The sequence below is a fragment of the Alternaria novae-zelandiae genome (assembly GCF_023758075.1).
Source record: "Alternaria novae-zelandiae strain BMP 2774 chromosome Unknown scaffold_18, whole genome shotgun sequence".
Lineage (NCBI taxonomy): Eukaryota > Fungi > Ascomycota > Dothideomycetes > Pleosporales > Pleosporaceae > Alternaria > Alternaria novae-zelandiae.
Window position 1 is genome coordinate 743,202 of NW_026056978.1, and position 12,223 is coordinate 755,424.

Genomic DNA, 12,223 nt, shown 5'->3' on the forward strand with positions numbered 1-12,223 from the left:
TTCCACTGTCACGATAAGTCAACTAATCATGAGTCAAAATTTGAGATACGCCTTCGACGCCTCTGTCATTGCACTCCACCCGCCTTGCCCATCGTAGCGTGTGGCAACTGCTCGAAGCCACCACCGAGGACCGCAGGCAGCGTGCTTGCCGTACCTGGCGCTATCCTCGCCCACGATACCCCAATCGAGAAGCCGGACGCGTGCTCAGGAGCGATGACATTGTCATTGGCCTGACACAAGTTGGTTAGCAAATATCGGCATGCATGGCTGTTTGTCGGATCGAAGAGCCTTACATCAACAAGCAACCAATGTAGCTTCTCCTGCAGATATGTTCCAACAACATTCTCATCCATACTGCGCAGTTCACCCATGCGCATCCGGTCTTCTAGCGCTACGGTCAATGCAACTACGCCATTCGTCTGCATCTCGGTCTTCGCCTGGCCAACCGCGTTCTGGAAACCTGCATATCCAACGAACCCAGGCTCTGACATCCATGCCTGAGTATTCGCAGGTCCGGCGTTGATTTTCATATTTGCGTCCAAGAAGACGAGGACCTTGGAAACACCTCCAGGTCCCATATGTTGTGCGCGTATGACGGCTGAGTACTGGTACCGGACATCGCTGCTCTGCAGACCGGCGACATGTTGTTCGGCGCGTGCGGTCTCCCACGAGAACCGTGACGTTGCATTCCCCCCGTACAGTGCGTTCACTCTACCAACCAGAGTGTCGGTTGCGGAGAGCCCGAGAAACTCAGGATACGTGGAGCCGAAGATTGTGTGGTCGCGAACAGAGGCTGAGGTCCAAAAGTCGCCTGCTGTATTGCGATGAAATGGATAAAGAGCTGTCGACGTCAACGTCATCAATGTCGAGTAAGTGGTCCTTGATGCACTCACGCGTATTTTCGTCCGCCTCTGAGTACGGTGCAGTTGCAAACGTCGGCCAAGGATTGACGTGGCTTTCGACGAAGCTATCCGGATGAAGGTCTTGCCAGATGGCAAGCAATCGGTCGACGTTGCTGCAATAGTCAACACCCCACTAGAGTAGGTTGCGCGGTACTTACGTATGAAGCAACCAGAAGATGGGATCGAATGCAGAGTACGCCGCATCGTACATGTGACCTCCACGGCCAATGGCATTATGCAAAGTATCATGCACCGACTCCAGACTATTCGGAATTGCGCCTTCGGTGCTCATTTCCACCATGCTGTTACTGACGTCGAGATAATTTGCTTGCATGCCCAGCATCTGGTAAGTCTGCTGCATGAGGTTCACCCGATTGCTGTCCAGAGACTCCGCTACAAGGTCATTCTGGGATTTCGCACTTACGGCCATACTAGCCGGGTGTCTCTTTGTTGAATTCCAGAGTATCCACGGTACACTCTTGAAGTCGTCAACTGGCAAAGGGTGGAAATAGTAAGCGTACAGCGGATTTGGAACAGACATTGTGGTCGTCGACTCCCCACTTGGAACTTCAATCTCGACCGTCTCCTGTTGTACGATCGCGGGGAAGGAGCTCGTGTCCTTGGGCGGTACAGCAGCGGCGTCCCAATACGGCATTCGGAAGGTGCTTAGGGCATTGTACATTCTCTCTTTCGCTTCTCCCACCGGAAACTCCGAGATTGCTTGCTGAGCATGGGAGTAAAGCAGTTCCTTTTAGAGTCAGTGGACCGCATAATTCGCAAGTCCCCTTTCATACTTCTATGAGGCCTAGATAAGGTCTGTGCCAGGTGGGAAACAGGTTGCTGCCATGAGCACAGTAACCGTTGCTTCCGTTCGGATGTTTGCCAACGTCATCCCATGGTATGTAAGGCCGGCCGTGTATACCTGGTGTCGGTTAGTGTGTCGCTATCTGGTTATATGTTGCATATGATAGTGACAGAGCTTACCTGCGATCTGATAGTAAGAGAACTTGTCGTATTGACCTATACTCTGCAGTCGCTGCAGTCCTAGCAGATAGACGTTCAACTGATCTTTCTTCCGCTGCAACTCTCGTATCTCCAATCGAGGATGTATAGTATCGATACCCAGTCCACGAACGCCAAGGATAGGGTGTATCGAGTTCGTTTGTCGTGTTGTTTCACTCTTCCGTGGTACGGCGGTTGAGTACACCAGGCTGCACAAAAGGCAAACGAATGTAAACGACCAGAGCGTTCTGCTGAGCATACTAATCGCCACCAAATATTGGTTGATGCAGTATGGAGAGTGAGTTAATAAGGGCGCGGAAGTTCTGGCGAGATAACGGCATAGAGTTCTGATGGACGTGAGCAGAGTAGGAAGCGGGCTTCCGGATGTGAAACAACGACGTTAATTATGAGCTGATTCTACATTGACAGTATGACTGTTGTACACGCTGCTCATCTGCTTATTCTTTATCGTGCATATGTAGCTAAGCGTGATACCCTTACACTGGTGACCAAGCCTGCGTGGTACTCGACGCGTAAGGACAGAGTCGTAGCAGAACGATTGATTGGGATAGGCTCACAGAGCACGCGAACTGCTTAATGAAATGCTTAACCTCATCGATTGAGAGATAACAGAGGTTAGTCTTATAATGTCACAGGCTCGGTGTGGGAACGAGAAGACACAGCATCGATGTAATAGAAAGTTGTGCGTCTACTCATCCTTTCTCTTGTACACGGCAGTTATGGAAGGTACAGCTTTCATGATCTAGATCTCTGCTATATGGCTGCGACTAGGCAGCGGAATCGGATCCGTTCACTTATTCCGTTGGTGCAGTGGTTGACGGCCGAGCGTTAACTGTACAACACACTAGTCGTAACCTCAACATCCCCATGTTGCGATACAGTGCTGACGACTTAGACCGCATTGGCCGGACACAATGTTGCACCTTCCTATTCAAGTTCACGTGTGGCTGAAGCCATAAGCTGAATAGCAAAAATAGCAAGAGAACATCGCCTCTAGAATTGTGTATATGAAAACTCTCAGGCTGATAGTAAGCCATGGATATGCAAAGAGACGCCGTCGACTCCAAGTCATACAAAACGTAATAGTACAGCCACTAGAATAGTACTCAACACACCAGGACATCGGCTAATCCAGTTCCAAATCCATATTCGCGTACGCATACTATGCGTGGTCACCCTCACCAGTCTCGTCGTGATGCATTTCAGTCCCGTGAAAAGCATCGCCGAACGCCGAATCATCGACAAGGTCCAAGCCCAGGTTGTCATCGTGTCCATAGTCGGCCAGAGCGTCTCCAGCACTATCGATGTTGTCGAAGCTTCCAAAGTCGGCGGTGTCGAACATGCTGCCTGCATCAGCGTCGATGTTGGATTGAGGCATCCCGCCGACATTGTTCGGGCGCTGGTTGTTGCTCATGTTTGGCTGCTGGACACCGCCGGCTGGCTGTTGGGCATTGCCCGACTGGTCGTTCATCGTCCAGTCATCAGTCTTGTCTCCTGCACCCGCCATGCCGGACATTTCTACATCCAGATCCAAAAGATCGGCTCCTACATCAAGGCTCGTATCCTGTTGATCGAATGCCGACGACTGGTTCATGTTGCCGTGTGGTACATTGGGTGTACCGGTGGCGGACTGCGATTGACTCGGCGGTTGCGATAGTCTAGGCAAGGACATGTTGCCGATAGGTGTGCCAGAAAGTGATCCCGACCCATATTGATCCAAGAGGTTCGCGGCAGAGTTGTCTTCCATTGAGCCCTGGTTGTTCATGCCATTCGATGTGCCGTTCGCTTGCTGTTGGGCTCCGTTGCCGTTCATCTGCGCTTTTGGAGGTGAGGGTTGTTGTACTTCAATAAACCCACCCTTGTCTACACAGACAACCGCCTTCTTCTCATCAAACTTAACACCCAGCGACTTCTCCAAATCTTGTACAACTCCTTCGACCGGGTTTGCGTCATCACCGTCGCTCTCGGTGGAGCGAGATAAATCTCGTAGTCGGCGTTCGGCTTTGATGTAGGTCCTGGTGCGCTTCAACTGTGCCACCTTCTTCGCGTGCTCGGCCTTCATCTTGTCAATCTCAGCCTGCTCGTTCTTCGTGTACTCTGCTACACGCTTCTCGAAGTCCTTGAGTTGGTCTGCGTCCAGCTTGTAGTAGTTCTTGATCTGGTAGTTGTCCTTTCCTGGCTCCACGTTCTCAGCTCCCGGGACGTCCAAGATGCCAGCAGTAAGAGGAGCAAGCTCTCCCATGAGGCCTAGGCCTAGATCAATCGGCGCGATCTTTCCAACAGCGTACGGCGATGAGAAGATCTCCTCCATCCACTCGTGATGCTGCTTGTAGCGCGACAAGCTGATCTCGCGCGGAGTGAGGAAATCGAAAGCATCTTGTGTCGCGTTCTCCTCCTCTTCGAGAGTGTTGTCCGGCGCAAGCGCGCCTGCAGCGGGTTGACGGGGTTGAGGTTGTGTCGGCAAGCGCTGGCGTTTGGCTGGCGGAGGTTGTGCAGGATATTGCCTGCCTGGGTACATGGGGTTGTAGCCCTGTGGCTGAGGGCCTCTCATCGCCTGGTGTCCAAACTCGACTTTTGGCCAATTCGCCTGGTCGACCAGCATGAATTCCTTGCGCATCAACGGTCCGGCTTGCTGGAGTTGAGCGCGCATCTGGAACTGAGCCTGGACCTCTCGTGGGACGGGTATTTGGGCGGCGGGCATTCTGCTTTGTGGATCTGCGGGCTTGTAGTGCACAAGCCAGAGATTGGGATCGATGTTTCCAGGGCCTGCGGCGATTCGATAGCGATGGCGCGCGTGCACGGCATATGGTTCGCCGGGGTAGTGGTAGCCACTGTTGTGGACAAGGACTTGAAGAGTCTATATGGTGTTAGGCATTGCGCGCAAATGACGCCTTGGTATACATACGTATCCGCGCACGTTCATATCGTATGCGGTCTCAGCATCAGCCCAAACCATGCCGTCCGAGGCGAACATGGTGCCCATGCGCGGGGGCTGCCATGTGAGGATGACAGTGCCATCTTGGGGAGGGGCTGCAAGGTAGGTCCACGCGACGGGGGACGTGTCGCGCACGATTTGGGGGCCTTTGATGAGGTACTCGAGGGCTTGCGGAGCTTGGAGGCCCGGGAGAGTAGGGAAGCGGTACGAGGATATCAGGTGCACATGGGGAAGGAGGTGGTTCGGCACCTGCGCACTCGGGTCGGGGGCATGGTAGGCTTGGTTCATGCCGTACATGATGGCAGAGATGATGCGACGGGATTACCGCGTCGGTCGGGTGGGTTTGGGTGGTGATGCAGCGGGCGCGAAAGCTGGGGTTGGTTGATGTCTGGAATCTTTGGCGCGTTGGGACCGCGCGACTGCCAAGATGTGGTCATAAGCGGTTAGTGCGGTACTCGGCTCCTACGAACACATGTTCAACTGCAATCACGATCATGGTGTACAAAGGTGTTACTGTCCTGTATGTTAGTGAAAGGTTTATGGCGTATGGTTTCAGAGAAGACTTTGCTCCGTACGCACTAGACAGCTTTATCGAGGATGTTCACCTTGTGCACGCGAGCACCTGGAAGATCCTACCTAGATATCTCAACGTTCCTGTATTGTCGGAGTGCTGAAGCCAGCTTCGAGCACTGTGTCTATCGTCTTCTATTGGAAGTATTTTTGCACAACGCTCCGGTGTTGACCTTTACCTAGGTACTCATTCTGCACAGTTGTGGAAGGGCGGGATTTCTTAGGTTCAATACCAACACTAAAATCAACCAACTATCAGGCACTAATGATACGCCGCTACGAATTACGGAGCGCCAGGATGTGGTCGTATACAGCAAACCTGGATGCAAGGAGGGTGGGAAGACCTTCTCTTGCGAAGACCTTGCATCTTTCCTCTTCAACCTACCAATATCCAGACTACCTAGGTAGACGTCCAACCTCTGCAATGAGCCTACCTGCAACCTATGTGACGTATCTCAGGGGCACCATGAGCTTCTTATGTACGCGAGTAATTGTATGTTTTCTTAGCAAAGCGATAAGAAGCTTCCCCGCCAGTGATGAAGGGAACGAGTGAAATCTTCGCGTGAATTAGCCATCCCAATAAAAGATGCAGCTTTGACTGGCGGCATATTTCGCGAGTCAGCCCCACAAACTTGCATGGTGTTTTCGACGAGAACGGCTAAGTCGATTGAGTGGGGGTAAAATGTCACTGGCCCGTAACACGAATTTTTACCAAAGCCTCGCTCTCAGGGCGTTGAGCCGTGGAATAACGGTATAAACGTTACAATTTGGCGACTTTTCATCAATCACCGATCACCGATCACCGCTCATCGCCCGTTTGGGCGACGGTGAATTCGGCGGTCCTCTTGGCAAAAGAGCAAAATCGGGCTTGTGGTTTAGTGGTATAATACTCCCTTAGCATGGGAGTGGTCCAGGGTTCGATTCCCTGCAAGTCCATCTTTTTGCGCTGCTCTATAGCCCAATAGATGGGTGGGCGCAGGAGAGAGTGGTAAAGATTTGGGATTTTTTGCGTTTTTTTTTGTCAAGAGGGGCAGTACGACTCGTCATTCCACGTAGATGATGCAGCTTCTTTGCTCATAAATTCACCTCTGTGCTCATGTCTGCTGCCATAGTTTGACCATGTTCTTCTTTGGTAATTATTTTAGGGATTTTGGGCGTGTGGTGGTCGCAGGCAGCGTTGGAGATTCCTCATCTCGACCAGCCCTTCCATGGCTTGGTAAAAGCACTGCGACAACAGCTGCGTCTTAACAGCATGACAGATCAGTGTAGTGCATCAGTTTTGAGCACATGCAACAAGAGTGTGTAGACTTCAACATAATTACGACACTCCTACTTAGCAAACAACCCCATAGATCTACCCTTTGAGTCTTTTTAGCAGCTCTAAATCGGGGAAGATGTAATTGTACACACTCCTATGCAACAAAGTACAATCCCGCAAAGACGGTCTTAGTTCACCCTTCGCTCGCAACAATTGCTGTCTCTACTCGACTGTATGTCTGAAGGCATTAATCGTTATATGATCTGGCGAACCCAGTGGCAGGTCAGTGTTCAAAGCTTTGTTAAAGCTACGTATGGCGCTCAACAAAGGAGATGAAGACGCATCCTCAGGATCGCCAGCCGTACGCGAACGGAATTAGTAATTTGGATCATAGTCGTACACGCCAGAAGGTTCCTTGAAGAGAAAGTCAAGCATGCCACGATGCATCTCTGTCTTCTCACTCAATCTCGGAGTTCTCGGCTCCGCACCAACATCCAAAAGCACCAAACCCCACTCTATCGCATGCCGTAATGTGTCAAGACTTATCATCTCAGGGGTACCTTCAATTTCCGCATGTGTGGCTTCCTCTCCATTCTCCTCTGCTGCTTCACTAGCGACTATCCTAGCAACATTTTTAGCGATGGGCACAACCACATCGCGCAGTGTTTCAAGCACTGCCCTTTTGTTATCGCGCTTGAGCGTCTCCGATGAATCCTGTTCGTTGTCGTTGTCGTACCTATAGACGTATGCTTCTGAGGATGTACGTTTGCGAATACAGGTGAAAAGAAAGCGCCAAGCGTGTAGTTGGGGCAGATTTGCTCGGAATTTCACTATAGACTCGGGTTTCCAGTCGTTGATGATCTCGTCAACCGAATCTAGAGCATGGCGGTCTGCTGCACTTGATGCAGGAAGTCTGGACTTGGATTTCCAATCGTTGATGACCTTTGCCAACTCATCTTTAAAGGCGCCAGCGTCGTCCGTCTTGCGCCGTTTCCGTGGTGGTTCAACGGTCTGACCGAGAGCAAACTGTGCCCAAGTATCGCTCTCTTATGGGGTATACGCGAGTGTGAAGTCGTCGACAATGGTGCCTTTTGGCTTCTTTATCTCATCGCCGTACATGCGGTCCAATCTGGCCAATTGATCATCGATGACTTTTCGCAATTTCTTTAGACTTGGGCGACCATCCGGGTTATATCGCAGACATTTCGAAACAATCTCGCACAGACCCACGCTGTATTCTTTGGGAAGCTCCCTCAGACGACTTGGAAAGATCCCTTCCTTCTGGCTGACATTTCCTTTCTTGAGTTCATCATTATACACCCAAGTTTTGCATCTCTCATGGGCTTCGTCGTAGAAGTCAGTACCTTCATTATGAGCGACCATAAGCGCCCAGGCTGTCATGGCTAGACTCCATATATCCGACTTCTCCGAGACAGTCCATCTTTCCGGGAACCAATCCAATTCCTTGAGCGCGGAATGCTCTCGTTCCTGTTAAAAGATGAGTATTGAGAGAACGGGGAGATACAGATAACTTACTGGGGGCTGCATGCCAGGCGTACCGTCATATCTTCTCTCGTCTGTACCCTTCTCACAGGCAATGTCAAAATCAGAAACAACAACGTTCGGATATGCAGGGTACTTGGTATTAGCGGCCTGCAGGAATATGTTCGCATCCTTGATATCGGAGTGCACAATTGCCCGCCATGTCTCTTCTCGGTCTTCGGGTGCTGCATTCGGTGATGAGCAGGTACCATCCCGCAACGCCAGTAGTGCCTCAGTCACTTGGCTGAGAAAGTACCAAATGAAGTGCTCGGGCACAGGTCTCTCTTCTTTCTTATGCCCGTCGTGGATGCGTGCGAGAGTCCCTAGTTCAGCAAACGACGTGTATATGTTGTACAGATGTCCTTCTAAAACCTGGTTTCCTGTATGAGTACGGAGTGTTTTGGTAGATTTCCGGTGACTGTGGCCACGATATGGTATCATATGCGAACAACTGAGGGTACTAATTATCTGGTTCATATGAATCTCGTCCTCGGCGTCCTTCTTCTCTTTGTCTGATATTGCTTCCAGACATTTGACCGTGACGCGCTAGTGATAGGTTAGCACAGCTACCTGGCTATTTTTTTAACCTTGACTCACATCCTCGATGAAGCCAGTGCTGCTGGTACGAACACATAAGTATACGGACTTGCGAGGCATTGTTCCCTGGCTGAAACGCCGTTTGCCATCGTCGAGCCGAGTCTGGTGCAAAGTCATTGCAAACTTCCAACGACCATCGTCATGACTGTAGAAGTCTTTTCTCTGGCCTGCTGTAGGGCCCAAGAAGTGTTTGCGTTTAGGGTCATTCTGAAGGAAAAAGGTAGGCGAACGCTCACCGCTCGAGGCTTCCGATGACGCCACTGACGCATCATCGTTGTTGTCAGGCTGCTGTAATCCAGTTGGTACTGCTACTGCTACTACTGGAGGCGCTGGGTTAGGGGAGCGGCTGGTGGAAGGGCTGGTGGAAGGGCTGGTGGAAGGGCTGGTGGAAGGGCTGGTGGAAGGGCTGGAGCAACAGCGCCTGGCGCAACTGCCGTCGCCGCAGGCTGTCGGCCGTTGTCTGTCTTGCCCAGCCAATGATTCCTCCTTGCGTTCCATAGCCTGCCGATACTCCCCCCTGTGTTTCTTCCGCGAAGGTCTTTTCTCCGGTTAGCGATGACCTTCCGCATGAATGAAAGGAACGCGTTCCTCGTCCTGTCGTTGGTAAATCCATCATAGAGTGCTGCATCATCGGCATCTATGCTGAAGTATGTGTCAAAACCGTTTATGTTGTCTTCTACTCGAGGGCGCCGAGCGTTCGCCATTGCATGTAGAATGTGCTGAGTGCCTTGGAACGTTACGGGGGATTATGTGAGGAGTTGCAAAACAGATTGCGCAAGTCTGCGCTCAAGTGAAATCGCATCTCCATTTCGACAAATAACGTCAAAGCCTCTTGTAATGCTTTGTTGATGGCCTTGAGGTGGTGGTTTGATGCAAAGACAATGGAACTGGGGATGCGGAAGCAAAGAAGGACTCTAGGGGTCTTACTTAGTAAGACGCTTTGTCGCATTTGGCAAGAGTTCCTGTTCAGAAGTAAATTTTAACTTTTATTTTTCATGCAATTGATTTCGTTACCCTTTTAGCGTTCATATCTCCTGCTTCCACTCCTTGTTAAACGCCCGCCCAATAACCATTCTCCTCACCTCACTCGTTCCAGCACCAATCTCATACAACTTGGCATCCCTAAGTATTCTACCAACGGGCACTTCGTTCATGTATCCCATGCCGCCCATCAACTGCACGGCATCAGCCGCGACCTCGCTCGCCCTCTCTGCCGCATACAGGATGGCGCCTGCGCAGTCTTGTGTCTTGATATCGGGACTAGCATGCGACTCATCCACAGCGCGGGCAACACTGTATGTGAACGCCTGACTAGCACGATATTTCGTGTACATATCCGCCAGCTTCCCCTGCACAAGCTGATTATGCGCGATCGGCGTACCAAACTGCTTCCGCTGGTGTGTGTAAGGAAGGACATTGTCAAGCGACGCCTGCATGAGACCCAGCGGCCCTGCCGACAAAACCAGGCGTTCGAGATCCAGGCCTTCCATCAAGACGCGGACGCCGCGGTTGATCTCGCCAAGCACGTTTTGCTTGGGAACGAAGACGTTTTCGAAAACGAGTTCGCCGGTGTTGGAGCCGCGCATACCCAATTTGTCTAGTTTATTCGCGACGCTGAAGCCGGGGGTGGAGGTCTCGAGGATGAAGGCTGTGATGCCCTTGGAGGCGGCGTTGGGTTCGGTTTTGGCGTAGACGACTATTACGTGTGCGTCCGGGCCCTGTGAAGACGGTGTTAGCATATCTTTCCCTTAACAGCCATACATGACAAGGAAGCGTACGTTTGTAATCCACATCTTGGTGCCATTAAGCAGATACCCGCCATCCACCTCCTTCGCCGTACTCTTCATACTAACAACATCACTCCCAGCACTATGCTCACTCATAGCCAGCCCACCAATCTTCTCTCCACTAATCAAACCAGGCAGGTACTTCTTCTTCTGCTCCGCATTCCCGTTCAACATCAACTGGTTGACGCACAATTGGCTGTGTGCCGCGTAACTCAGTCCTATGCTACCGCTCGCCCGCGACAGCTCCTCCATGACGACACAGTGGGCTTGGTAGCCCATTGCCAGTCCGCCAAACTCCTCATCCGCGGTTATGCCTAGCAAACCCGCTTCGCCGAACTTCTGCCACATTTCGTTGGGGAACTCATTTTGTTTGTCCGTGCGTGCCGCGAGCTCTTCGGGGATCTCGCGTTGGGCGAAGTCGCGGACGGAGTCGCGGAGCTCGTCGAGGTCGGATTGCGAGGGGGGTGTGAAGGCTTTGGGGTGCTTGGTCGATGCGTGGCGGGTGGTGGTGGTGGAGAGGATGGCGGCGCGGGGGACGCGTGTTGAGCGGATGCTGCGTGTGAAGAGGCGGGGGGCTAGGGAGGCCATTTTGACTACAATTTGAACTAGAGATTGAAAAAGTAGAAGGGAACTCGACAAGAAAAGTGGTGAGATGTTTGACAATACCGTCGTGGGAGTTCGGTTTGCGACGGCTGATGGACCGAGGCACCTTCCTAACTGATGGATTGCGGAGGACCAGGGTCCGGGGAAGAGGGAAGCGGCGTAATTCCGCTCTCCCTTCCCATCTATCAACAAGCCTCTACACAACCAACGAGCCCTCAAAGGTCCTTGACGCGCTTCATCGCTCTGTCATTACACTCGCCCACATCCAGCGCGACTAAAAACCTGCTCACAGCATTATACGCCGCGACCGTTGCCGTCAACTCCACAACCATGGTATCCTCCAGCACGCCCTTGACCATCTCCGCAACCATATCTTCCACCTGCACACCCACAGTCATCTGATCTGTATAAACCATAACTGCATACTCCTCCTTGCTGAACCCCAACAGCCCCTCCCTCTCCACCATCCCATGTTTTGTAACAGGTAAATCAAAGATAGTCTGAAGTACCTCTTTGGACACGCCTGCTTTCAAGGCTAGAGCGGCATGCACGTCCCACTCGTGGACTGCGTGGTTCAGCACTGCGATGCGACTTATCGCTAGTTCTTTGAGATTGGCTGGTAAGCTGGTTTGCGTGCGGATTGCGCCGATGAATGAGTTCCAGCCGTCTGCTACCGCGGGGTTATGTAGGAGCGCCAGATCGAGTGGGATGAGGGGGCGCGGCTTTCGTCGCTCGGCGATGCGCTCGTATATTGGGCGGGCTTCTTCATTTGGGGGCTCGCTTGGGGCGTAGGGGACGCGCATTTTGGGGATGGCTGTAGTGCTGAAGGGTCGTAGGTGGATGGTGGATGTGATAGGTCGAGTTTGGGAGCGGATGAACTTGGCTAGCCGTGGGCGGAGAAACATTGGATGTGAGGGAGCAAGGAAAGAGGGAGATTATATATCACTCTTGTGCATATGCAGGGACAATCACGGATATACTTTCCGGTATACGGAATAGCGAGGCA

The 12,223-nt window shown here is 51.9% G+C and overlaps 5 protein-coding genes and 1 non-coding gene across 6 annotated transcripts; 1 reads left to right on the top strand and 5 right to left on the bottom strand.

Moving 5' to 3' along the window:
• Window positions 1-65: 65 nt before the first annotated feature.
• Window positions 66-1,332, bottom strand: J4E88_008318 (uncharacterized protein; the record flags this gene model as incomplete). The annotated part of the gene is given in 5 exon segments (XM_049401929.1): window positions 66-230; window positions 294-814; window positions 894-1,015; window positions 1,061-1,308; window positions 1,327-1,332. 5 exon segments carry the CDS (start codon window positions 1,330-1,332, stop codon window positions 66-68), a joined length of 1,062 nt encoding a protein of 353 aa, XP_049252467.1.
• Window positions 1,333-3,087: 1,755 nt separating this feature from the next.
• On the bottom strand, window positions 3,088-5,157 carry J4E88_008319 (uncharacterized protein; the record flags this gene model as incomplete). Its single annotated transcript, XM_049401930.1, has 2 exons — window positions 3,088-4,782; window positions 4,831-5,157. 2 exons carry the CDS (start codon window positions 5,155-5,157, stop codon window positions 3,088-3,090), a joined length of 2,022 nt encoding a protein of 673 aa, XP_049252468.1.
• Window positions 5,158-6,294: 1,137 nt separating this feature from the next.
• J4E88_008320 lies at window positions 6,295-6,366 on the top strand. The gene has a single exon. It is a non-coding gene; the product is annotated as a tRNA-Ala (tRNA).
• Window positions 6,367-7,063: 697 nt separating this feature from the next.
• On the bottom strand, window positions 7,064-8,236 carry J4E88_008321 (uncharacterized protein; the record flags this gene model as incomplete). The annotated part of the gene is given in 3 exon segments (XM_049401931.1): window positions 7,064-7,730; window positions 7,749-8,176; window positions 8,225-8,236. 3 exon segments carry the CDS (start codon window positions 8,234-8,236, stop codon window positions 7,064-7,066), a joined length of 1,107 nt encoding a protein of 368 aa, XP_049252469.1.
• A 1,616-nt stretch (window positions 8,237-9,852) lies between these two features.
• Window positions 9,853-11,202, bottom strand: J4E88_008322 (uncharacterized protein; the record flags this gene model as incomplete). The annotated part of the gene is made up of 2 exons (XM_049401932.1): window positions 9,853-10,545; window positions 10,606-11,202. The coding sequence occupies 2 exons, from the start codon at window positions 11,200-11,202 to the stop codon at window positions 9,853-9,855; spliced, it is 1,290 nt and encodes a 429-aa protein (XP_049252470.1).
• Window positions 11,203-11,432: 230 nt separating this feature from the next.
• On the bottom strand, window positions 11,433-12,020 carry J4E88_008323 (uncharacterized protein; the record flags this gene model as incomplete). Its single annotated transcript, XM_049401933.1, has 1 exon — window positions 11,433-12,020. The coding sequence occupies one exon, from the start codon at window positions 12,018-12,020 to the stop codon at window positions 11,433-11,435; it is 588 nt and encodes a 195-aa protein (XP_049252471.1).
• Between the last annotated feature and the right edge of the window lie 203 nt (window positions 12,021-12,223).